This window comes from Eretmochelys imbricata, chromosome 7 (assembly GCF_965152235.1).
Source record: "Eretmochelys imbricata isolate rEreImb1 chromosome 7, rEreImb1.hap1, whole genome shotgun sequence".
Taxonomy (NCBI): Eukaryota; Metazoa; Chordata; order Testudines; family Cheloniidae; genus Eretmochelys; species Eretmochelys imbricata.
In genome coordinates, this window is record NC_135578.1 from 25,265,290 (window position 1) to 25,292,384 (window position 27,095).

Here is a 27,095-nt window from a genome sequence, read left to right on the forward strand (position 1 = left end):
TGTTAACGTGTCTGGGGATGGAGCGGAAATCCTCCAGGGACATCTCCATGAAGCTCTAAAAGCTCCATGAAACTCTAAAAGCCTTTGCAGAAGGTTTCTGGGGAGAGCAGCCTTATTCCGTCCTCCATGGTAGGACACTTTACCACACCATGCTAGTAGCAAGTAATCTGATCTCATTACATGACAAAGCCTGGCAGTGTATGGTCCCCAGTGTTTGCTGGCGTTCAAGCAACATCCATTCTTTATCTCTCTGTACTATCCTCAGGTATCCTGTGATATCGTTCATGGTAACCTGGTTGAAATACAGGGAATTTAATTAAAGGGACATTCAGAGGTGGCCGTTCCTACTGGGCTGTTTGCCTGTGGCTGAAAAGAAATCCTCCCTGCAGTTAGCCAAGCAGTAGGGGGTGGGGGCCATTGGCGCTGAGCTGTTCGCGTTTGGCTAGCAGTGATCTTCCCTGATACCAGCCACATGGTGGGGGGAGGGGTAAAGCGATCATCCCAGAGAATTGGATGGGCGGGGGGGTTAGTTTGGTTTCTGCTGCTGCACGTTAACACAAAAACTGCAGCACTAAGTGGCCAACTCAATGGGCTTTGCTTGGTATGGGAAAGGAGGGCGCTGCTGTTATGAAGGTTGCAGAAGCCAAAAGACTATGGCTTACCATGGCCGCCTGCAAGCCGAATTCTGTTGCCTGGCACTGCGTGTGTTATCTCTAACACCAAAGCCACAGGCACTCAATATAAGATGCAAAATGCTGCCTTGTACTGAAATCACATGTGCTATGTCAAGTGAATAGTGTTGTTCACTGTGAAAGAGTATAGCCATTGTTCTGTAAAATGTATCTTTTTAAATACTTCACTCCCTTTTTTTCCTCCCGCAGCTGCAAATGTTTCAAGCCTCCCTCCTCTGTCCCAAAGGCTATCTCAGATAAGGCGGCAAAAAAAACGCACATGCGATGAAATGTTCTCTGAGTTCATGCAGTCGTCCGGCACTGACAGAGCTCAGCAGAATGTGTGGAGGGACACAGTAGCACAGTACAGGAAAGAAGCCAGTGAATATGAGGACAGGAGGGATGATCAAGATGAGAGGTGGCAGCAGGAAGATGAGAGGAGGCAGGATGCAACGCTGGGGTTACTGCAGAATCAAACGGACATGCTCTGGCATCTGGTGGAGGTTCAGGAACGGCAGCAGAATCACAGACTGCTGCTGCAACCCCTGTTTAACCACCTTCCCTCCTCCCCAAGTTCCATAGCCTCCTCACCCAGACACCCAAGAACGCGGAGGGGGTGGAGGGGGCTCCAGGCACCCAACCACTCCACCCCAGTGGACAGCCCAAGCAACAGAAGGCTGTCATTCAATAAGTTTTGAAGTGGCCTTTTTCTTCCCTCCTACCCTCCTCCCACACCCCGCCCGGGCTACCTTGTGAGTTATCTCCCTATTTTTATAATCAATTAATAAAGAATACATGGTTTTTAAATGATAGTGACTTTATTTCCTTTGCAAGCAAGCTGTGATCAAAGTTGGGAGGGCAGGTGGCTAACAGGGAATTAGTCAACTAAGGGGTTGGGTTTTCATCAAGGAGAAACAAACAGAAGTGTTACAAGGTACCCTGGCCAGTCATGAACCTGGTTTTCAAAGCTTCTCTGATATGCAGCGCTTCCTGCTGTGCTCTTCTAATCATCCTGGTGTCTGGCTGTGCGTATTCAGTGACCAGGTGATTTGCCTCAGCCTCCCACCCCGCCATAAACATCTCCCCCTTACTCTCACAGAGATTGTGGAGCACACAGCAGCAAGCAGCAATAACAATTGGAATATTGGTTTCGCTGAGGTCTGAGTGAGTCAGTAAACTGCACCAGCGACCCTTTAAACGTCCAAATGCACATTCTACCACTATTCTGCACTTGCTCAGCCTATAGTTGAACAGCTCCTTACTACTGTCCAGGGTGCCTGTGTACGGCTTCATGAGCCATGGCATTAAGGGGTAGGCTGGATCTCCAAGGATAACAATAGGCATTTCAACATCCCCAACAGTTATTTTCTGGTCTGGGAAGTAAATCCCTTTCTGCAGTCGTTTAAACAGACCAGAGTTCCTGCAGACGCGAGCATCATGAACCTTTCCCAGCCATCCCACATTGATGTTGGTGAAACGTCCCTTGTGATCCACCAGTGCTTGCAGCACCATTGAAAAGTACCCCTTTCGGTTTATGTACTGGCTGCCTTGGTGGTCCGGTCCCAAGACAGGGATATGCGTTCCATCTATAGTCCCACTACAGTTAGGGAATCCCATTGCAGCAAAGCCATCCACTATGACCTGCACATTTCCCAGAGTCACTACCTTTGATAGCAGCAGTTCAATGATTATGTTGGCTACTTGCATCACAGCAACCCCCACAGTAGATTTGCCCACTCCAAATTGATTCCCAACGACCGGTAGCTGTATGGCGTTGCAAGCTTCCGCAGGGCTATTGCCACTCTCTTCTCAACTGTGAGGGCTGCTCTCATCTTGGTATTCTTGCGCTTTTCAGGGCAGGGGAAAGCAAGTCACAAAGTTCCATGAAAGTGCCCTTATGCATGCAAAAGTTTCGGAGCCACTGGGAATCATCCCAAACCTGCAACACTATGCGGTCCCACCAGTCTGTGCTTGTTTCCTGAGCCCAGAATCGGCGTTCCATGGCATGAGCCTGCCCCATTAACACCATGATCTCCAAATTGCTGGGGACTGTGGTTTTAGAGAAATCTGTGTCCATGTCCTCATCACTCTCGTCACCACGCTGCTGTCGCCTCCTCGCCTGGTTTTTCAGGGTCTGGTTCTGCATAAACTGCACGATAATGCGCAAGGTGTTTATAATGGTCATAACTGCTGCAGTGAGCTGAATCGTAGAATCATAGAATCATAGAATATCAGGGTTGGAAGGGACCCCTGAAGGTCATCTAGTCCAACCCCCTGCTCGAAGCAGGACCAATTCCCAGTTAAATCATCCCAGCCAGGGCTTTGTCAAGCCTGACCTTAAAAACCTCTAAGGAAGGAGATTCTACCACCTCCCGAGGTAACGCATTCCAGTGTTTCACCACCCTCTTAGTGAACAAGTTTTTCCTAATATCCAATCTAAACCTCCCCCACTGCAACTTGAGACCATTACTCCTCGTTCTGTCATCTGCTACCATTGAGAACAGTCTAGAGCCATCCTCTTTGGAACCCCCTTTCAGGTAGTTGAAAGCAGCTATCAAATCCCCCCTCATTCTTCTCTTCTGCAGGCTAAATAATCCCAGCTCCCTCAGCCTCTCCTCATAAGTCATGTGTTCTAGACCCCTAATCATTATTGTTGCCCTTCGCTGGACTCTCTCCAGTTTATCCACATCCTTCTTGTAGTGTGGGGCCCAAAACTGGACACAGTACTCCAGATGAGGCCTCACCAATGTCGAATAGAGGGGAACGATCACGTCCCTCGATCTGCTCGCTATGCCCCTACTTATACATCCCAAAATGCCATTGGCCTTCTTGGCAACAAGGGCACACTGCTGACTCATATCCAGCTTCTTGTCCACTGTCACCCCTAGGTCCTTTTCCGCAGAACTGCTGCCTAGCCATTTGGTCCCTAGTCTGTAGCGGTGCATTGGATTCTTCCATCCTAAGTGCAGGACCCTGCACTTATCCTTATTGAACCTCATCAGATTTCTTTTGGCCCAATCCTCCAATTTGTCTAGGTCCTTCTGTATCCTATCCCTCCCCTCCAGCGTATCTACCACTCCTCCCAGTTTAGTATCATCCGCAAATTTGCTGAGAGTGCAATCCACACCATCCTCCAGAGCATTTATGAAGATATTGAACAAAACCGGCCCCAGGACCGACCCCTGGGGCACTCCACTTGATACCGGCTGCCAACTAGACATGGAGCCATTGATCACTACCCGTTGAGCCCGACAATCTAGCCAGCTTTCTACCCACCTTATAGTGCATTCATCCAGCCCATACTTCCTTAACTTGCTGACAAGAATACTGTGGGAGACTGTGTCAAAAGCTTTGCTAAAGTCAAGAAACAATACATCCACTGCTTTCCCTTCATCCACAGAACCAGTAATCTCATCATAAAAGGCGATTAGATTAGTCAGGCATGACCTTCCCTTGGTGAATCCATGCTGGCTGTTCCTGATCACTTTCCTCTCATGCAAGTGCATCAGGATTGATTCTTTGAGGACCTGCTCCATAATTTTTCCAGGGACTGAGGTGAGGCTGACTGGCCTGTAGTTCCCAGGATCCTCCTTCTTCCCTTTTTTAAAGATTGGCACTACATTAGCCTTTTTCCAGTCATCCGGGACTTCCCCGGTTCGCCACGAGTTTTCAAAGATAATGGCCAATGGCTCTGCAATCACAGCCGCCAATTCCTTCAGCACTCTCGGATGCAACTCGTCCGGCCCCATGGACTTGTGCACATCCAGCTTTTCTAAATAGTCCCTAACCACCTCTATCTCCACAGAGGGCTGGCCACCTCTTCCCCATTTTGTGATGCCCAGCGCAGCAGTCTGGGAGCTGACCTTGTTAGTGAAAACAGAGGCAAAAAAAGCATTGAGTACATTAGCTTTTTCCACATCCTCTGTCACTAGGTTGCCTCCCTCATTCAGTAAGGGGCCCACACTTTCCTTGGCTTTCTTCTTGGGCTCCATGAATGGGCTCCATGCTTGCCGTGCTATGGTGTCTGCTCGGGCAACCCAGGGAAAAGGGCACAAAATGATTGTCTGCCGTTGCTTTCACGGAGGGAGGGTTGACTGATGACATTTACCTATAACCACCCGCAACAAATTTTTGGCCCTATCAGGCATTGGGAGCTCAGCCCAGTATTCCAATGGGCAGCAGGGACTGCGGGAGCTGTGGGATAGGAACCCACAGTGCACCTCTTGCAATGTCGACGCTTGCCACGGTACTGTGAACGCACACCACCGAATTAATGTGCTTAGTGTGGATGCATGTACTCAACTTCATACAATCTGTTCCCAAAAATCGACTTCTGTAAAATCGGAGTAATTTCATAGTGTAGGCAAGGCCAAAGGCTACTACGTTTTAAAGTAGGCTGCAATCTTAAAAATAGAGCCAGGATATTTTTCTTCGTATGTAGAAAATACGTATACCTACATGGACCAGACCTGAACAGCCTGTTCTTTTGTCTTTTATACCCAGGAATTGTGACCTATGTCATTCCCTTCATGCAAAGTGTATCTCACTGGTCACTGCTTTTAGCACAGTCTTAAAACATAAGACCAAGATAAACTGACTTTTCCATTTTTCTGCAGACATCATTGTTTGTTTATTTATATTGTGATAGTGCCTAGAGACAGTGGCTCCACTGTACTAGGCATTATGCAAATATATAATAAAGGGATGGTCTGTACTCCAAAGAACTTACAATCTAAGTAAGTGCTTGCATGGATGTGACTCCATGAAACCAAAGGGCTGCAGAATTGAGCACTATAATATTAATCTTTCTGCAGTGTTTTCTTTGTTTTGATATAAAAGGCTTGCTTAAATTATTAAAATCAATATCACTAAATCAAATCCTGGCCCCATTTAAAATCAATGGGATTTCACCCACTGTTCTTATATGTAGTAATTTTATGTATTTATAGTACTGATGTTTCTCTAATTTTTAAACCACAGGTTCTTGTCACTAATGTTTGAGCCTGTTTTCAGGGAATATAACAAGTTTTTATGGGGTTCTTTTAAATATAGTACCCATATTTGATTTTATACTGTATTTAAATGTTAAACTTTCCACTTATTATTTGCTATATTTTTAGCATCAGCATTTACTGCTACTGTGATAATTTTATAAAGAAATGTCCATCTAGGTTGGTGAAATGAAGCAAGAACTAGTTGATCTGCAACCCAAACTGGAGGAGGCTAAAGTGGATAATGCAAATATGATGAAGGTAGAGTTAAGCAAATATATTGTTTAATGCTGAAATACATAATTTGAGTTATTTGTAATGATTAAATTATTATTTTAATTAGCAACTATCATGTTGATAAGGTGGGGTTTCCAGGAAATCTGGGGAAGTAGGGTTCCCATTAGAGGCTCCTGCTGGTAAAGTTCTATGAAAGCCCAGCAGAATGTAAAGCTGTCTCCCATAATGATATCCTGATGGGGAGAAAAGACAGAAATAATCTGCAAGAATGAATCCCCTTGGGAGCATAATGGACATAGCTAATTCCATAGGATATACTTTTTAATGTCTTGCACCAGCTTTGTTGAGTTTGACTCATGAATAGTCAGGTATGGCCATTCCTATGTATGATCTGAAGACTAATTAATGAGTAGTATAACTCCAAAATACTGAATATATAAATGCACATTTTGTGCTGCCTTCTTAATATGAGGGCATGTCTACGCTACAGTCTTAACTCGATCTGTTAAGTCAACTTACAGCCACCACAGTAATTACTGCAGTGGCTGGTGTCCACATTACCTTCCTTCTGTTGGTGGCGTGCATCCTCACTAGGAGCATTTCCACCAACTGAAGAGGGGCAGTGTGGGGAGCTGAGTACCAGGGCTTTCAGCTCCATTCAGCTCCCTGCTGGGAGCCCAGCTGCCACCCAGGCTTCTTGCCTTCACACTCCCAGCCAGGAGCAGAGGGCAACCACCTGGGCTTCTTGCCTCCCCTTTTCCAGCCAGGAACAGAGGAGAAGCCACCCAGGGCTTGTCACCTCCAGCAGGGAGATCCACGCCTGGAGTCCAGTCAGCTGCCATGCTCCCAGTGGGGATTGGGGAACTGGGATCCCGGGAGGAGGGGCAGCAGGGCTCCCAGTGGAGAGTGGGGAGCCCGGGCGGCAGCCCAAGCCGGGAGCCTGGGTGGCAGTCTGGCTTGGAGAGAACCTGGTAGCAGCCTGGCTCGGGAGATCGCTTTCTTCTTAATTTCACGGCTCCAGCGGAAAAGAATGACAACCAACAGGCAACATAAGAAACACAGTGTCTACACAGACACCGTGTCACCCTAACTACACTGACGTAAGCCCTCTCGTGGAGGTGGAGTTATGATGTCAGTGTAGTAAAGCACGTATATCAGCAGGATATGTAGTGTAAACACTAACATAGTTAGGTCAACATAAGCTGCCTTATGTCGACCTACCTCTGTAGTGTAGATAAAGCCTAAGTAATCCCGTGAAAGCACATTGTACAGCGTTTGTGTGAATATTACAGATCCATAATGCCACTTGCAAAGCAATTAGTTTTTAATGAAGAGTACTTACTGTACAATATATTTGTCCATACCTCAGAATCTCAGTTATTCATGGAGGAGCTTTACACTGAATTCCTGAAAGGGGTAGTATAATTATGCTATTGTATGCTGTCTGTCTTACAAGGGAGATGAGTTCAAGATAAAAGCTTTGTTCTTGTTTTTGAAGCGCCTGTGGTTACACATTGATGCTTTATCTAAACTAAAAACGTCTGCCAGTATAGCTATGCTGGTCAGAGGTTTGATTCCCTGACTGATATAACTATGCTGGCAAAAGCCCCTAGTGATTGCAGTTTACAGATAAAACTGCACTTTTGCTAGTATAGCTTGTTTTGCTCAATGGGGCTGGAATAAGCTATACTGGCAAAAGCTCAGTTTTGCTGGTATAAACTGCATCCATGCTCGGAGCACTTTGCCAGTGTAGTATACCAGTGCAGCTGTACCACTGAAGTCCTACTAGTGTAGACATGGCCTAAGGTTATAGGCTGGGGTTTTCAACAGAGCCTAAGGAAGTAGGGTGCCCAACTCTCATTAAAATTTCATGGATTTTGGTAGTTTAACTCTCTCTTAGTAGATGTACGTGGATGCTCTTACAGTAACTGTAGTACCAAATAGACAGAAGTCTTTCTTGACTTTTTTGTCAACTTGGCTGTTACTTAAAAATGGCTTTCTAAAAATGCATTCCAGTACATTCCGCCTTCTCTGACAAATCTGCATTCCAGGTCAGAGTCCCCAACACCCAAAAGCTTTGAGGGAAACTGGTCGTCAGATTGACAGAAATGGGAGGGAGTCATTGCCCTGAATCAAGTGATGGCCTCTTCACTCAAAAAAAAAAAAAAAAAAAAACACAATAGGTATAGTCTATATTACAGACTAGGGGCCTGTAAAAATCATTTTACATTACAAATCCATTTTTAAGTTGCAGCATGAGGCACAACAAAATCGCCTGGTAAACTTGTGGCCTTTTTCACTGTAAAAGTATTGTAAAAACAGCTATTTGTAGTAACTGCAATCTTAGTGCACGTAGTGGTGGGTTTCTTGGTAGGAATTTCAAAATTGTAGGGATATAAAGCCCTTATTTAGTGCAAAGAACACCTTTTATATGTCTCTCAGTTCCAATTTCAAATCTAAGACTGCTTATGTTTGTTTGATTCTGCTAGCTGTTGACGTGGGTCCACAGAGATGTTATGTTACTCCTACAAAATTCCCATTACCTACAGATCTTTTCTTTTCAGTTTATTTTGAGAAAACAATTTTTTATGCAGGTCAGTGTCACATAAATTAATAATGATTCTAATACTAACCTACTGAAAAAGACAAAGAAGTAAACCAAAATTATTTTATAGATGCTCTACATCATAGCCCCAGACAGTTGATTGAATAAACACCATTCAGTGGCAAGTTCGATGAATTCTGCTCATGAGTGTTTTCTTTAGATTATAGAGAAGGAATCGGCAGAAGTGGAAGCAAAAAGTAAAACTGTGAAAATAGATGAAGAGATTGCTACAGAAAAAGCCGCGGAAGCCCAGGAACTGAAGAATGAGTGTGAGAGTGACCTGGCAGAGGCAATTCCAGCGCTAGAGGCTGCACTTTCTGCCCTTGACACCCTTAAGGCGAGCTAAATTTTTAAAAGTGGCACTTTAAAAAATTATTTAATTTTTCTGTGTACTTTGGGTTATTTGCCAAAGAACATATTAAGGAGAAAAGAAGAAAAGGTTTGAAAAAGGTTAAAATTCTCAGTTTTTGACATCTGGGTAATCACAAATTCTTCTTCTGAATTTAGGAAATCTGTTAAAAAACATACTTGTTTGTGTCATGTGACACAGAAAGCACTTCTGAGAAAACAGTTTTCAGATATCTTCTCTGCTTGAGAGTTGAAAGCCTGTGTGATTTTTTTTTTTTTTTTTTTTTGTCCCTAGACTTTCTTTATAAATACTTTCCCAAGGCAGTATGTCACTCTCCCTTCTTTCCCTGGCTCCCATCTCTCTAGCTACTAGGTTCTGTCCTTTATTCTTTTTTCTGGTCCATCTCAGCTTTAGGTTTTCTCTATCTGCTTAGTCACAAACTTCTTTGAGCACCACTCTGTATATCTTTGTTTTATCATCTTTTTGGAATGAGTGGGTCTGATCATGCAAGGAGCTGTGTTCCTCCTGCAAGATGTTGAGCACCCTCAAATCCTGATGAAGTCAGTGGAAGTTGAGGTCTCTCAGGAAATGCTCAGCTTTAGGCCCTAATCTCAGGATTAGGCCCTAAATCTGTTGCTTTAGGAAACCACCTGGCCATTACTACACAAAAAAACATAGATGAGAAGAGGAATCCTGATTAAGATCTTACAAACACATTTATACATGCTTAACTCTCACATGTAGTCTGATTCAGTTCTTTCATGGGACTAATCACATTCCTAAAGCTAAGCACAAGCATATTGGCAGGACTGGAGCTGTATTAGGCACTACACAAAATCGACATATTAACATTGGTGTTTAATTTCGCCACCTAGCTAAGCTTAGGGATGTCCATTCAAGGAATCCAGCGCTTACATTTTTGTTTTAAAATTATAATGTGGCTAAGAATTTTCTGGATCTTGAATTTTTCAGAGTCACCATTATGACTCCGTTACCAGACTTTAGAACAGTATTGTAGAGAAAATACCTGCAGGAACTGTTCATTTGGACTTGCCAAACATATGAGAGTTCTTGTGTGCCACCTCGGGATAAGTACCAAAGAAATCTTTTGACCTAGTCTTGGATTTTTGTATGGTTTGTTTACAGTTACTAAACTTGATCTAATTTTGATCTCCCATGTATAAGAAAAAGTTGCTGTAGGGTGGATTTTTCTTGTGTTCAGGCAATATTAACTATATGTTTTCAAATCATCCCTTGTAAAAAAACAAACCCTATAATTATTCTTATATTTATTGTGTGCAGTGTTAAAATTCCTTTCATTTCTGTTTTTATTCACTACATATATGCTACTTGGTCATGAGAAATTGATAATCCTTTTTTCTTTTGTTATGAATATTGAGCTTAATGTATTTTGTGTACGAGATACAAAACTGTAAATCAATACATTTTATTTTTAAAATGTCACTTTTGTTTTAGCCATCTGATATAACAATTGTGAAATCAATGAAGAATCCTCCATCTGGTGTCAAACTAGTTATGGCTGCCGTCTGTGTTATGAAAGATATAAAACCTGAAAGAATTACAGATCCTGCCGGGACTGGAGGCAAGGTAAAATGGCAGAAAGCAAATTTCAAATAAGAATGTAATTTTTCTAATATATTTGTTCATCAATAGCAGTTCTTCTCAAATGAAAAATATAGGTCCCTATAAACTAGACACACATTTGCAGCCTTCAAGAAAACCATCGATGCAGGCTGTACATCTGCAAGGAGACAGCTTCAGCTTCCAATCCACCTGTTGTGGAACTACAGAATAGCTTGTGGAGGAGTGGAGAGTTCACTATTTTCTGCTTTCTGTGACTCCTGGTCCTGTATCTGTCGTTCTCCCTGAGAGTTGCTACTGCTGTTGTAGACACAGGGCAGTTAAGTGGACTCTTGCCTTAGCCTCTACAGGTGGTGAATCAGGCAGAACTCCCTTATTGTACAAGGGGTACCCCCTGATCATCAGAGTAAAGGGTCTTTTTCCCCACAATCACTATTTGATTTTTAAGTCTGGTCTAGGGAAATATTTGGTCCGACAGACTCCTCTCTCTGTGGCTGATTCCATCCTCAAGGAGATTTCATCTTCATACCATGTGACCCCATTGGATTTCTTTCCTTTCTGTCTTGGAAAAGAACATTGCTTTGACATTAGAACATTAGGGAAGATGGGCCTTATATTAATAACATACACGAGGAAACTAAGGCCTGGTCTACACTACGAGGTTAGGTCGAATTTAGCCAGGTTAGGTGGATTTTATAATGAATGGTTCAGAGTAATAGCTGTGTTAGTCTGTATTCGCAAAAAGAAAAGGAGTACTTGTGGCACCTTAGAGACTAACCAATTTATTTGAGCATGAGCTTTCGTGAGGTACAGCTCACTTCATCGGATGCATACTGTGGAATGAATGTGTCTACACAACCAACCCCCTTCCGCCAACCTGAAGGGCTCTTAAAATCAACTCCTGTACTCTTCCCTGACAAGGGGAGTAGTGCTAAAATAGACTTTCCTGGGTCGAATTTGGGGTACAATAGATGCAGCGCTGTGCAATTTGATGGTATTGGCCTCTGGGATGTATCCCAGAGTGCTCCAATGTGACCTCTCTGGACAGCACTTTCACCTCTGATGCACTAGCCAGGTACACACGAAAAGCACCGGGAACTTTTGAATTTCATTTCCTGTTTAGTCAGCGTGGCGAGCTCAGCGGAATAGGTGACCATGCAGTCCCCCCAAAATTGCAAACGAACTCCAGCATGGAGGGAATGGGAGACACTGGATCTGATTGCTGTATGGGGAGAAGAATCTGCATGCAGAACTCCTGCAGAAGAAATGCTGATATATATGTCAAAATCGCACAGGGCATGATGGACAGAGGCTACACCAGGGACACACAGCAGTGCCACATGAAAATTAAGGTGCTCAGGCAAGCCTACCAAAAGACAAAGGAGGCAAACGGTTGCTCCGGGTCAGAGCCCCAGACATACTGCTTCTGTGATCAGCTGCATGCCATTCTAGGGCGGGACCCTACCAGTACCCCAACGCTCTTCGTGGACACTTTAAGGATTTTGAGGAGGAGGGGGAGAATGCACATCAGGCAAGCAGAAAATCCGTTCTCCCCGGCAACCAGGACCTTTTCCTCACTCTGGAGCCAATACCCTCCCAGAGTGTATTGTTCTTGGACCCTGAAGGTGGAGAAGGCACCTCTGGTGAGTGCACATTTGTAACGAAACTATAGGGGTTAAAAGCAATTGTGTTTAATGTTTGATTTGCCCTGAACAATTGGAATGCATTCGCGGCCAGTACAGCTATTGGAAAAGTCTGTTAATGTGTCTGGGGATGGAGCGGGAATCCTCCAGGGACATCTCCATTAAGCTCTTCTGGAGGTACTCTGAAAGCCTTTGCAGAAGGTTTCTGAGGAGGGCTGCCTTATTTTATCCTCCACAGTAGGACACTTTACCACACCAAGCCAGTAGCAAGTGATCTGGAATCATTGCAGCACAAAGCATGGCAGCGAATGGTCCTGGGTTTTGGTAGCATTCATGCAACATTCAGTCTTTATCTTTCTGCGTCAGCCTCAGGATGGTGATATCATTCATGGTCACCTGGTTGAAAGAGGGAAGTTTTGTAAGGCAACAGTAATCCCCTCTATTTGGTGATCCCCCACACATTAGACCCCAGGCATGCTGGGCTGTTTGGGCTTGTCTAAAATGGATCATCCCAGAGAATAGCCATGTGGGGGCAGGGAGAGGGGTGTGCTGCACATCCACCCCAAAACAGCAGCCCCTCCTTTTAAACGGCAACTGCAGCCCTTCCTTTTAAACAGCAAACCCAACTGGCACTGGTTGCTCTGGGAAAGGAGGGCGCTGCAGTTTGAAACCATTCCCACATGTTATGAACGTGGAAGAAGCCAACCTAACGTACCCTTTGGTTTACCATGGCTGCCTGGAAACCAAATTCTGTTTCCCATCTGTGTGTGATGTGTCACCATACCGGCAGGCGCTCAATGTAAAAGACAAAATGCGACCTTTTACCTAAAACACATGTGCTGTCTGCTGTGAATTGCTTGATTCACTGTGAAAGAATCTCCCTTTTGTTCTCAGAAATGTATCTTCTTAAAAGTCTACTCTTCTTTTTTTTCCCCCCTGCAGCTGCAAATGCTTCTATGCTCCCTGCATCAACTCTGTCCCTGAGGTTATTGCAGATTAGAAGGCGAAAAAAACACACTCGCGATGACATGTTTTCAGATCTCATGCAGTCCTCCCGCACTTATAGGGCACAGCTGAATGCATGGAGGCATTCGGTGGCAGAGGCCAGGAAAGCATACAGTGAGCGTGATCGGAACACCCAGGAGGAGATACTGAGGCTAATGGGGGAGCAAACAGACATGATGAGGCATCTGGTGGAGCTGCAGGAAAGGCAATTGGCGTACAGACCCCTGCTGCATCCATTGTGTAACCGCCTGCCCTCCTCGGCAAGTTCCATATCCTCCTCACACAGATGCCCAAGAACACGGGGGGTGGGGAGGCTTCGCGCACCCTGCCACTCAACTCCAGGGGATGGCCCAAGCAACAGAAGGCTGTCATTCAGACCTCTTTGATTTGTAGTTTGGCTGCAATAAGCAATGTGGCCTTGTCGTTCCCTCCTCCCCAACCTCACCCTGTTATCAAACCCTTTGTATACCCAGGTTACCTTTTACTAGTCAGCGTTGTCAGTGATCTCAAGTTTTTTTTAATAAATAAAGAATGAATGGATTCAGAACAATAGGGACTTCATTTCCTGTGCCAGCTGTGGTTGAAGGGAGGGAAGGGGATTGGCTTACAGGGAAGTACATTCAACAAAGGAGGAGGCTTTGCATCAAGGACAAACACACACAACTGTCATACCATACCCTGGTCAGTCATGAAACTGTTTTTCAAAGACTCTCTGATTCGCAGCACACCTCAGTGTGCTCTTCTATTTGCCCTGGTGTCTGGCTGTTCAAAATTGGACACCAGGCGATTTGCCTCAACCTCCCACCCCGCTATAAACGTCTCCCCCTTACTCTCCCAGATATTATGGAGCACACAGCAAGCAGCAATTACAATAGGAATGTTGGTTGTGCTGAGGTCTAACCTAGTCAGCAACAGCACCAGTGAGCTTTTAAATGTCCAAAGGTACATTCTACCACCATTCTGCACTTGCTCAGCCTATAGTTGAACTGTTCCTTACTACTGTCCAGGCTGCCTGTGTACGGCTTCATGAGCCATGGGAGCAAGGGGTAGGCTGGGTCCCCAAGGATAACTATTGGCATTTCAACATCCCCAGTGGTAATTTTCTGGTCTAGGAAAAAAGTCCCTTCTTGCAGCTTTCCGAACAGCCCAAAGTTCCGAAATATGTGAGCGTCATGCACCTTTCCCGACCATCCCACATTGATGTCAGTGAAACGGCCCTTGTGATCCACCAGTGCATGCAACACCATTGAGAAGTACCCCTTGCGGTTTATGTACTCTTTGGCAAGGTGGTCCGGTGCCAAGATAGGGATATGCATTCCGTCTATCGCCCCACCACAGTTAGGGAATCCCATTATAGCAAAGACATCCACTATGACCTACACATTTCCCAGAGTCACTACCCTTTTTAGCAGAAGGGTATTGATTGCCCTGGCTACTTGGATCACAGCAGCCCCCACAGTAGATTTGCCCACTCTGAATTGACTCCCAATTGACAGGTAGCAGTCAGGCGTTGCAAGCTTCCACAGAGCTATCACCACTCGCTTCTCAACTGTCAGGGCAGGGGAAAGCAACTCATACAGTTCCTTGAAAGTGGCCTTACGCATACGAAAGTTTCGCAGCCACTGGGAATCATCCCATACCTGCAACGCTATGTGGTCCCACCAGCCTGTGCTTGTTTGCTGGGCCCAGAATCGGTGTTCTACTGTATCAACATGCTCCGGTGCCGCCATGATATCCCAGTTGCCACATCCCGTGCTTTCAGGAACGTCTGTGTCCATATCCTGCTCACAATCTTCCTCATTCTTAGCTAGGCTCTGCACATACTGCAGGATAATGCGTGAGGTGTTTACAAGGCTCACAAAAGCAGTGTGCAGCTGAGCGGGCTCCATGCTTGCCATGCTATGGCGTCTGCATGGATAACCCAGGAAAAAAGGTGCAAAATGATTGTTTGCCATTGATTTCAAGGAGGGAGGAAGGGAGGGGAGACTGACGACATGTACCCAAAACCACCTGCAACAATGTTTTTGCCCCATCAGGCATTGGGAGTTTAAACCAGAATTCCAGTGGGCAGCAGGGACTGTGGGATAGCTACCCACAGTGCACCACTCCGTGAGTCGATGCTAGCCACGGTATTGAGGATGCACTCCGCCGACCTAATGCCCTTAGTGGGAACATGCATGACCTACTGTATAAAATCGCTTACTATAGATCGACTTCTATAAAATCGACCTTAGTGGCAAATGCTTTGGATTAGTAGTATATTAAAGCTTCAAAATATAAACAGTCTGGGCTAAATCCTTAAACATGCTGCAATCTGACTTTTACCAACCTTCTGTAATAAGCATGAACATAAAAACATAAGAACGGCCATACTGGCCAGACCAGAGGTCCATCAAGCCCAGTATCCTGTCCTCTGACAGTGGCCAATGGCAGGTGCCCCAAAAGGAATGAACAGACAGGTTATCATCAAGTGATCCATGCCCTATCACCCAATCCCAGCTTCTGGCAAACAGAGGCTAGGGACACCATTCCTGCCCATCCTGGCTAATAGCCATTGATGGACCTATCCTCCATGAATCTAGCTAGCTCCGTTTTGAACCTCGTTACAGTATTGGACTTCACAACATCCTCTGGCAAGGAGTTCCAGAGGTTGACAGTGCGTTGTATGAAAAAATACTTCCTTGTGTTTGTTTTAAACCTGCTACCTATTAATTTCATTTGATGGCCCCTTGTTCTTGTATTATGAGAAGGAGTAAAAATAACACTTCCTTATTTACTTTTTCTATACCACTCATGATTTTATAGACCTCTATCATATCCTCCCTTAGTCGCCTCTTTTCCATGCATGCCTGTCTGTTAATTAGAGGATATTTATGAATTCATTTTGATTTAAAAGTTTTAAAAGTTCTTCCCTAATTTCCATTGTAGGTCTTGGATTACTGGGGGCCTAGCAAGAAAGTTCTGGGTGACATGAATTTCTTAAAGGATCTTAGAGAGTATGACAAGGATAACATTCCAGTAAGTGTTTGATTAATGTCTTTTGAGTAATGAAATCTGCTCCAAAAACATGTATGGAAGATATTACACCAAGGGGTAAATTCACCCTGGGCTTTCATGGAAATAAACTATATGGGGAAGAGGGAATTGTGTCAGCACACAGCAGCTTGCAAGCTCAGTTATTCTGGGGGCTTTTAGGAGCAAGTGCCATCTGAGAAGTGAATGACACTGTCCAAGAAGGGTGCACGGCCAGGGCAGACTGGAAATACAGTGATTCAACTCCTCCTCTCAGTGGTTCCTACCGGTGGTGCCTCCTATGGCATTCCAGCAGGATTTAGAGTTATCCCCCAGTAAGTACCCTGTAGGGGATGTCTGTACCACTGCCTGCTAGCTGCCTGAGTGACAAGTTCTGTACCTAGATTTACCCAGCTCAAAATATGTAAGTAACATCTCTTTGTACCAGCTTTACTAAATCAGTCCCTGTATGTTTACCAGAGAAGCTATGACGAAGTCAGGTCTGGCATAATACATTTTATTTAATTTTGAAAGGACTAAATATATCAGTGGGTTTTTTTATTTCATTTAAAAAAACTGTTTATCTGAAATATAGATTAAATCTGACAGTGTGGATAACATGGTATGATTATATGCCTCGAAATGTACAAGGGCGCAATATAAAGATATGACCTCTGCTTGCAGGGAACTTATTGTCTAAGGGCCTGATCCTTACAAGTTGCTGAGTGCTTAGTATCTCACAAGATTGGGCCCAGAAGTAGGCACAGGCAATGTAATTCATTCACATACTCTGGTTGAAGATCCAGTCTTCATTCAGTAGAGATAACTTTGGGGATCATCATTAAAAAGCTTTGCTGAAATAAGTAAATTCAAAGGAAGAATATAAAAGAAGAAAGGGAATGCATTTGTTTCAGAAGGAGGGGCAACTTAAAATAAGACTTGAAGAAAGACACAAAGGATGGCGATCTAACGAGGAGGGAAGCTTGGTAAGAATGCAGACAGTGAGAAAATCAGAGAAACAAATTAGGGCTGGACTCTGTCACAGTTACCCATATTGAGTAATTCCTTAGTGATGTCAGTTGATCAACTTGTGGAGTTAAGGTACTGTTCAGCATGGTAAGGGTGGCAAAACTGGGCCTTAGAAAAATAAAGTTTTCCTATGGCTGTAATGTTTTTATCATGTAGGTGACTGTCATGCAGAAGATTCGTTCTGAATATCTGACTAATCCTGAGTTTGATCCACCTAAGGTGGCTAAAGCATCCTCCGCAGCTGAGGGTTTGTGTAAATGGATTATGGCTATGGAAGTGTATGACAGAGTTGCTAAGGTACGTGTTGAGTCCAGTCCTGAAAACTCCCGTTGGCTTTATTGGAAGCTACACACACATGAGGACTGCAAGACTAAGCTACTTATTATGATTGCAGTTAAACTGAAATAAAAGTTCTTCACTGGAAAATAAATTTAGGACATATATTTTCAAATTTAACAGAGGACTGGGACTACTGTGAAGATGAAAATAGCTGTCAGATTTGATGAAGATAAGAGATGTTTTTACTGAAGCAGCATACAGATTAAAATAAAGTACTATAAAGTCTGTCAAAAACTATAATCATACTTTTATTTTCTGCTTATACAATAAAAAAGGATATCTAAAATTGTGATCCAGGAGGTCCATGGGGAGTGGGTGGTCTACATAATTAAATATTTTGAGAATCAAGCAAGGAAAAAAGGGGGTGTTGAATGGAGAGAGAGAGTCCATGCAGGAGACTTTCTCTTACAGAGAAATCCAAAGAATTAAATAGCTGAGGAATCTCTGCCATAGGCTACACACACCACTAAATAGAACAGAAATATGTTCATTCTTCTAGAAAACCATGAAAAATATTTGTATGTTTTTTTTTCTTCCTTCAAACAATATAACCTAAATTGCCATCTGTAAATGGGTATTGAAAATCAAATCATAAATCAAGTAATTATTTTTAGCCAATGAATGGTACTTTGGAACGATATTGTTTTGAGGATTTTTGTATTGGTCTTTTTTTGTTTTAAGTTTTAACTTAGAGAAAAAATTATGTCTGCTTTAATCCTTGTTTATCTCACTTCGGTAATTTTCTTTATCAATGATACTAGCATTGCTGCTATAATAACAATATAAGGTGTCCAACGTTGGACACAAATTTATGGCAAGCATCAATACAGTATGTTTTCTGCCTCGGTAATGCAACTTAATTTATTAATTTAATACAACAAGATTCTGAGCCAGTTTAATTTTAATTTTTTATTCAAGTAATTTAGAATGAATATACATTGTTAGTTGGCTATGCTTCCTAAGCTTCATTCTCAAAAAACATAGTGCATTTAGTATATTAGGACCCACCTCCCTATTCGTTTTCACAAGTATTAATATAATAAAATATGCTCCTCCTTACCTTGGAATATTGATCCAAAGTGTTACATACAGAACTTTATATATTAGTAAACTATATGGATTTAGCATCCCTGCATTAATTATAATTGAACAGGTGGTTGCTCCCAAAAAAGCCCGTCTAGCGGAGGCCCAGCAGTCCTTAGCAGAAACTATGGCATTACTGAATCAGAAGAGAGCTGAACTTGCAGCAGTGGAGAATCATTTGGCAAAATTGCAACAAACCTTTGTTGAGAAAACTGAAGAAAAGGCTCGTCTAGAATTCCAGGTGGATCTGTGTGCTAAGAAACTAGAAAGAGCAGAGAAGCTGATTGGAGGACTGGGTGGAGAAAAATCAAGGTCAGATGTAAATACAAATGCTCATTTGAACATGCATCCAAAAGCAGAGACAAAACCTGAGCTTTAGTTCTCTGAGCCTTAAACTTTTGCATCCCTGTATCCTCATTTGGGGACTGGGGAAATCAGGTCCTTCAAAGATCGTCAAAGGACCCAATATTGTGACTAAAAAATACTCACCAAAACATTTGAGGCAGTCTTCAAAGCAACATCCAAGGGTACAAACACAATGTTTAAATTATTTATTTGCAATTCACCTTTAACATAAAGGGAAAACACTTCTTGTGTTGATGATGTACTCTGTTAATGCTACCAATATAGAGGAATTTTATATGGTATCTTTGCTTATCCATAGATGGTGTAATGCTGCAAATGATCTTCAAAATACATATGATAATTTGACAGGAGATGTTCTGATATCAGCTGGAGTGATAGCTTATTTGGGTGCTTTCACTAGTGCCTTTCGACAAGAGTGTACTAAAGACTGGAGCAAGTTGTGCAAGGTTAGAAAGTTTATCTTAGATTTAAATAATATCTTTCATCCCAGTAGATCCCAAAGTGCTTTACAATCTGTGGGCCAAATCCTGAAATTTTTGATTTTTCACTTGGTGTCTACTTAGTAAAAAATCATATTAAAGTGAGTGGTTTAAATTTTGCTGATTTACACTTTTGTAAATCTGGAGTAATTCACTGAATTCAGTGGATTTACTCAAGGTTTACACTGGTGTACCAGAAATGATCTGATGTTGACCCATTGACTTCAGTGAGAGTTTCATGTGAGTAAGGACTAAGTAATGATTGAGAGGACTTCAGAAACTGGCCTTAAATAAATAAAGCAACCACTTTACAAACTAAAGTGCAGCTACATTAAAGATGGATGGCACAGTGCTAACTAGTCTGTCCAACCCAAGCACAAACCAAAAGAATTTTTTCAAATTTAGCTATCCTGATACTAGCCCTGTCCCCAACTAAAGCCTTTCAAGTAAACCATTTAAATAAACCATTTTAAACACTACCGTGTTTGAGATGGTGCTCCTTTACTGTGTTTCCAAACCTAAGTTTTGGATGGATAAATATGAAACATTTTTTAAGTTTGTAGTGTGGATGCAAACATGTTAAGCATTGTTAAACTGTGCTTCTTCCCTTTAAAACATTTTAAAAGTGGTTGCATGAAAAGGGCTTGCATACTTGCAGAACGAAATATCAAGTCACAATGTAAGGCCCTGATTCTGCAAAGGGATTTGCTCAGATGGACCCTTACTCTCATACAGCATCCCACTGATTTCAGTCGGACTCCATGGGGCATCTGTTTGCAGTACTGGAACCTGAAGTATGGTGGAGGACAAGGTGGAAGATAAAGGCTTAGGCTGCAAAGGGACCAATAGGGCTAACACAGGACCAGAATGTTCCCTTTGCAAGATCAGGGCCTTTCAACTTCCATTTTGTTGTTGGATGTTGCTAGCCCTAGCTGCTGCTAGGTCCCAATCCTGCAAATAGATGCACTAATTTTGAGCTATGTACCTGTACAGAATCCCATTGTTCCACTGAAGTCAGTGGTGTTCCTCATGGGTGCAGAGGTCTGTGCTAGCACATTTATTTGTATAGCTGGGGCTTTACTGAAGAAATTATTGCTGCACAGTACCTGCTTTTGCTTTTTTTAAAGAGACAGTTGCACCATAGACTTGATTTAGATAAGTAAGTAGCAATGAAGTAATATGTGACTGACCGGCATTGGAAAAGTGCGTTGTATTAATTGGAAGTGTAAACACAGAATAAATAAACAAAAGTTGGGAAAATTTTCTTGCAATTTAAAGATTTCCAGATGGTTCTGTTTTTCCCACTACACCGCAGTGTGTAAGTTATCATCACACAACATATTACAAAAGGGTAAAAAAGAATACCTTCAGAACTGGGCGCAAAAAAAAAACAACTCTAGAAAAATCCCACAAAATCTCAGCCAAAATTGGGGAAAGTCACCACAAAATTGGGAAAATCTTTCCATTTTCTGCAAACGTGAATTTTTCCCCCCATGATTTTCTCTCCTTGAACAAAAGCTAATTTTTAAAGCAAGTTGTGAATAAATTAATACTTTTAACTGAAGCAGTATTTTAACAAAATTTAAAGAAATAAAGAATAAAGATTTATTTTTTCTTGCAGGACAAAAATATTCCTTGTTCTGAGAACTTCTCTTTGAGTAAGACCCTTGGTGACCCAATAAAAATCAGAGCCTGGAATATTGCTGGATTACCAACAGACAACTTTTCGGTCGACAATGGTGTGATTGTTGATAACTCCAGGCGCTGGTAGGTAACAAAGAAGCTAATAATTTGCTAAAACAAACCGAGATTTCAGACTAAATCAAATTTAGTCTGTATACTAGAAACAGAAAGGTGCTGCATACCCTTCCCCTCCTTCAATGGAACTTGAGGAGGCTTTGTTCCGCACAGGATGAGACCCAGTGTTTCCAGTGGTTGAAAGTTTTTTCCTTCCAGAATATTACAGATATTTTTTTCATCTTTAAATTCAGTTGTTGAATTTTATATTGTGATTAAACTTACTTCCGGATTATCCACTGTTTTCCAATGTCTCTATTGTGTACAATGACTTCACATTGGAAAACTATTGACTTAGAACACAGATTGGTATAAGTCTGGTAATTTATTCTTTTTTGCAGTTGTAGAAACATAGAAGGCAGAAGGACATTTTTGATAACAGCTTTAATAAATATTTTTCTTGTGTGAGCCATTAAATATATAAACCACAATATAGAAAAACTGTGAGTCAGGTTATACACACATTTCAAGGTCCTATTGCTACCACAGTCAACTTCAGCTTTGCTGTTTGTCATGTTTTAGAGACTAGTGTATTGGATGAAATTGACTTCTGTGCAGAGGGCCAGCACAGAGGGCCAGCTTTGTTATCAAAGTCCAATCAATCTAAGCCTTATTTTGAGGACTTAAATCCCTCTTAAATGCTGTGGAAGCATTGGGATGGCCCTCTGCACAGGAGTGAATTTCAATCAATAAGAAGAACATTACAAATTTCAATAATAACATTCATTATTAATTCTGTTCTGGAACCTGAATGTTGGCTACAGGAAGAAAGACACTATTTTTATCCCTTCAGTGATCCTCCATTGAAACTCGAACAGCCTACCATGGGATACACTAAACCTGTCTGACAGCTTTTGTGCTAAAAGCTTTTGCTTCCTTGCAAAAAAAAAAAAAAAAATAGACCCATATCTTCAGTTAATGCAAGTGAGTACAGCTCCATTGAAAGGAATTACACCCACTTACGCCATTCGAGGTATCAGCCCTATTAGTCTCAAATTGCTGGTAGTTATTGTAAAAAACAAAAATTATTGCAAAACTCACATATAATAAAAAATTCTAAAAAATCAGAATTCGAAAGGAGAAATACAATGAAGCTATCAAAAAAGTTCTGAATACTGATCTGTGTCTTTTGAAAAAAATCGTAAACGTCATCTTCATGGCTTTTAAAAGAATTCTGATATTTCTGATCAAATTGTGACTGTAATATTCAGCCAGTGGACGTTTATCTCTTAAAATAATACAGCCACAAAGTATCATGTGTCACTTTTTTCCAGCTAGTCCACAGCAGAAATAATTTCAAATTTACAAAAAGTCATGTGTACTGAGCAAGTTCTTTGTATTGTACATTCTAGGCCATTAATGATTGATCCCCAGGGTCAAGCCAATAAATGGATAAAGAACTCAGAGAAAGAAAACCAATTGAGTGTTATCAAGTTCACAGATACAGACTACATGAGAACTTTGGAGAACTGCATTCAGTTTGGGACTCCACTTCTGCTAGAAAATGTTGGGGAAGAACTAGACCCATCACTGGAACCCCTGCTGCTTAGACAAACCTTTAAACAAGGTACAAGAAAATTAGTTATGAACCCAGAAGTATGCAACATTAATGCTCATCTAACGAACTGTTCTATCAGCTAATATTTTTCTTCTTTCTTTACTTTTGCTGCTTATGATCAGAGGAAGGTAGCCTTCTTAAGCTGATTTTTACTTTTTAATAAAGTTCACAAATGTCACATTATAGATTTCTTACTTGAAAACTTCACTATGCAGCGGTGATATATTTAAATATAGTAGGTTTGATCCTGCAAAGACTCCCATTAAAACTCCCATTGACGCTGAATATATTTTTTCTGAAGTATTATACTGTGTAAGGCTAGATATCTTATTTATAAAATATGTTTTAACTTAATAGGATGTATTATTTATTGCATTACATTCTAAGTTAAGAAGAGTTATCATGGTATTTTGCAAAAGTTGCACATTTTTCATGCAAGTATTATCTTCTCAAAGTCATATGATGATGAAGAAAAGGTCCAGGTTTAAGGTGGGAATCTCCTTTTTCAAAAAATGTATCCTTTCTTTTCCAAGTGATAAAATGGGCGAAAAGTAAAGAAGTGAGAGAAAAAGAGTCGGTAGAGGGACCTGAACACTGAATTTTCATGTTTAGTTTTCAAAAAGAAAATTGAAACAAAACATTCATTCAAAACTAAATGAAAAAAATTGTTTCATGTCAAAGTTTGTCATGGTAGAAAAGGTCTGATTTTTTTGACCAGTTCTAATTATATGGGACCTGGGAAATCTCAAATCTCATACATGCTAGGGTTTTGGAACTGCACAGTGTGCTGTGGGCATTAATTATTGGAACCGTATTCAAAATAAGGTCAGGCTTGTCAAAGCCCTGGCTGGGATGATTTATTTGGGGATTGGTCCTGCTTTGAGCAGGGGGTTGGACTAGATGACCTCCTGAGGTCCCTTCCAACCCTGATATTCTATGGTTCTATGATTCTATGAATAGGCAACAGCAGGGCTCAACATAGTCTGCTACTACAGAGAGCAGGTGGCTGTGAATTGGTTTCTCTCCTAAGATACCTGCTGTTGGAGATAAGAATGCAGAGCCTTCATATGGAGGAAACTCATGCATGGAGCTCTATAAGACACTTCCTTTAAGGATCCTCTAATATTTGGAGGTGTAGGAGTCAGACTGTGAGCAGCCTTCCCATGGATAAGAGGAAGATGTCTGGGATGTGTGGCCACCCTTTAAAGATCCCCACTCTACTTGAGTGGAAGATAGGAAATGGATGGTCTATCCCTGAAGATATTCTGCTCTTTTAGAGAGAGCTGATCAGACTGGGAATAACTAGAGGGGAATAGGGCTGTAGCAATCTCCTGAGTCTCTAAAGGTTGAGCCACGAACAACCTGCCCCATATGTGCTTGTTGCAACAGATGCTGGTGGCACATTTATTTTGTAAATATTTGTACAGGGCCACAGGTGTGTGTGACATTTTACAGACAAAAGATCTTCCAGGGAAATTTTAGTCTAAAATTATACAAATCATGACAGGTGGTAGCAAAAAGCATAGGAGAGTTTGGGTTAAGGTCAAATAAGATTATATGCTTGCTTGATATGCTATGTATGGATCTTGTTATCTTGTTTTAATACATGAATTGGTTTGAGCTATTGTGAAACAAGAATATGAAATTTGAAAACAACCACATAAAACCTGTACCTTTTCCAATTTTATATGTACACAGTAAAGGAAGGGCATAACTGTGTGACCCACTCAATTATTTTTACCTACTATGGATGAAATCCTGGCTCCACTAAAGTGAGTGGTAGTTTTAACATTGACTTATATGGGGCCAGGACTCACCTTATTTCCAGCTCTTACTATTTGAGGTTACTTGGTTTGCTCTTAACAAGACTTTTGCTTTTACTTGATCACAAAAGTAATATTTTTTGCATAAATAATTGAGGTAAGCAAATATATAACTTACATTGTGATGTTTTCTTGGGACGCCCCGGATTGTGGGTCACTTTGTTACCACCCTGCCCCTAGTGTGAGGGAGTTTGTCTTGTGGAATCTGTGTGTCAGCCCTTGTACACTGCCAGCCTTTCAGCTACTCATATTCTCCTCAGGACGCTGCCAGTCCTATTTTGATTTGCAGGTTAACAATAGGTGACCCCAAACCCCAACCCCCCCTTTGAAGAACTTTCCCCTGTATCATCCAGGCCCTGTCACTGGATACTCACAGTAATTACCAAGTAAGCTGTCCTCAAGGAGAAAGTGTACATGCATGGGAGGGTTATGAGTCAGGATCAGTTCCTTTATAACAACACAGCACTGTAATCTGTCTTGGTGAAAACCAATACACATTTATTAACAAAGAACAGAGTCACATGCACAAATGTTTGTCTTCTGAACTTTAGGGGGCATGGATTGCATCAGGCTTGGTGAGACAATTATTGAGTATTCCAGTGATTTCAAATTTTTTATTACAACAAAACTAAGAAATCCACATTATATGCCTGAACTGGCTACAAAAGTTTCTTTACTCAACTTTATGATAACACCAGAGGGACTTGAAGACCAGCTACTAGGTATTGTTGTTGCAAAAGAGAGGTATGTGTTTGTTTATTGCAAATAGGGAAATGAAATATTCTAAACAGGAGACTTTGGAAGCAATTAAGAGAAATATTTGTAATAAAATGGGGCAATTGTTAGTGATTCTAAATGTTTTTTCATAACAACTATAAACAATACTGGTATTCTAGCTGTCTTATTTAAGATATTTCTAGGGGGTCCATCATGATAGTATGTGAGTCATCTGAGATATTGGAAAAGTGTTTTGTTATTTAACATTATCACAGAGCAACCATGATTATTTCAGAGTAACAGCCATGTTAGTCTGTATTCGCAAAAAGAAAAGGAGTACTTGTGGCACCTTAGAGACTAACCAATTTATTTGAGCATAAGCTTTCGTGAGCTACAGCTCAGCATCCGATGAAGTGAGCTGTAGCTCACGAAAGCTTATGCTCAAATAAATTGGTTAGTCTCTAAGGTGCCACAAGTACTCCTTTTCTTTTCATGATTATTTGTTTTCTGATATGGCTTCCTGGCAATCCAGCCCATTGATTTTGCACATGTAAATGTGGATATTGGATTATTAGGCTGCATTTTTACTTTTCAATGAAGAAAGGACATGGTGGCTCTGAAACTGTTCCTAGTTCTTGTCTAAACTCAAAATAGAGACAGATTAGATTGGATTTCCTGGGTTTCTGATCATTCAAATGAACACAGAACTGTCCACTCAAATATACTAGATTCACTTGCTAAAAAAATCTTAATACATTTAATGTAAGTTCCACATCACAAACTCATGCAGTACATAAGCTGTATAATATTTACTCAAAAACAAGAATTACATGTATAGTAATTAAAAATTCGGATTAACTGACATTTTCAGAAGTCTGGATATAAAATTTTAGGCAAACATTTTCAAACATAAAATTAACCTAAAGTTTTGCACCTAAGTCCATATGTAGACATCTAAATAAGTGGCCTGATTTTCAGGAGCTGAGCTCTGAATTGAGTCAAGGCTTTAGGGGCCAAATTCTGTGGTGACTGAAATCCTGTGCAACCCTATTGATGTTAGTGGGAAAGCTCTGGGTGTAAGCATAGAATTTGACCCCCAAGAGCTTAACTTTAGGCACCCAGGTTTGAAAGTGTTGGCCTTAGTGTCTTGCTAAAATAGAGAGGATTGGCACTAATGTAGTTCCAGTATAACTGTGTAGCTCAGTGGTAAAAACTGCATTAATGGAATGCTAAGATCCTGACACAAACCTACCAAAATCAAGAGGTAAGGTTTCTGTGACACTAATATTACATGATCATATAACATGAACAATGTGATCTACTTTATATAAATATTGATTTTTCAAATGTGGATTAACTACATGCAGGTATCTGAATATGTAACAATACTAGCATAAAAGGTAAACTTTGGGTGTATGTTTTGGTTTTTAGACCAGAATTAGAAGAAGAGAGGAATGCTCTCATCCTTCAGTCTGCGGCCAATAAAAAACAACTAAAGGAAATTGAGAAGAAAATTTTAGAAACATTACAGTCTTCCGAAGGGAACATTTTGGAAGATGAGAGTGCTATCATGGTCTTGGATTCTGCTAAAATAATGTCTAATGAGATCACCAAGAAACAACAGGTAAGCAATGTTAGATTTTGTTTTCAAATTCAGTGGTTATTGTGTACAAAACCTAAAAGCTTGCTTTCTGCCAGGAAGACTGTGAATTAGAAGGAAAATTCTATGCTTATGAATGAAAAAGATCAATTTATAAGAAAAAGAAAAACTGTTGAGGAAATGCTGAAA

The 27,095-nt window shown here is 41.5% G+C and overlaps 1 protein-coding gene across 1 annotated transcript in view; it reads left to right on the plus strand.

The window, feature by feature from the left end:
• Positions 1 to 27,095, plus strand: part of DNAH12 (dynein axonemal heavy chain 12) — a 169,013-nt gene that overhangs the window by 102,777 nt on the left and 39,141 nt on the right. The window contains exons 47-57 of the mRNA XM_077821355.1: positions 5,843 to 5,923; positions 8,665 to 8,841; positions 10,330 to 10,461; positions 16,032 to 16,121; positions 17,301 to 17,441; positions 18,637 to 18,878; positions 19,231 to 19,378; positions 21,033 to 21,178; positions 22,561 to 22,775; positions 25,141 to 25,333; positions 26,738 to 26,930. Coding sequence (XP_077677481.1) covers positions 5,843 to 5,923; positions 8,665 to 8,841; positions 10,330 to 10,461; positions 16,032 to 16,121; positions 17,301 to 17,441; positions 18,637 to 18,878; positions 19,231 to 19,378; positions 21,033 to 21,178; positions 22,561 to 22,775; positions 25,141 to 25,333; positions 26,738 to 26,930 — 1,758 coding nt within the window. The remainder of the gene's footprint in view (positions 1 to 5,842; positions 5,924 to 8,664; positions 8,842 to 10,329; positions 10,462 to 16,031; positions 16,122 to 17,300; positions 17,442 to 18,636; positions 18,879 to 19,230; positions 19,379 to 21,032; positions 21,179 to 22,560; positions 22,776 to 25,140; positions 25,334 to 26,737; positions 26,931 to 27,095) is intronic.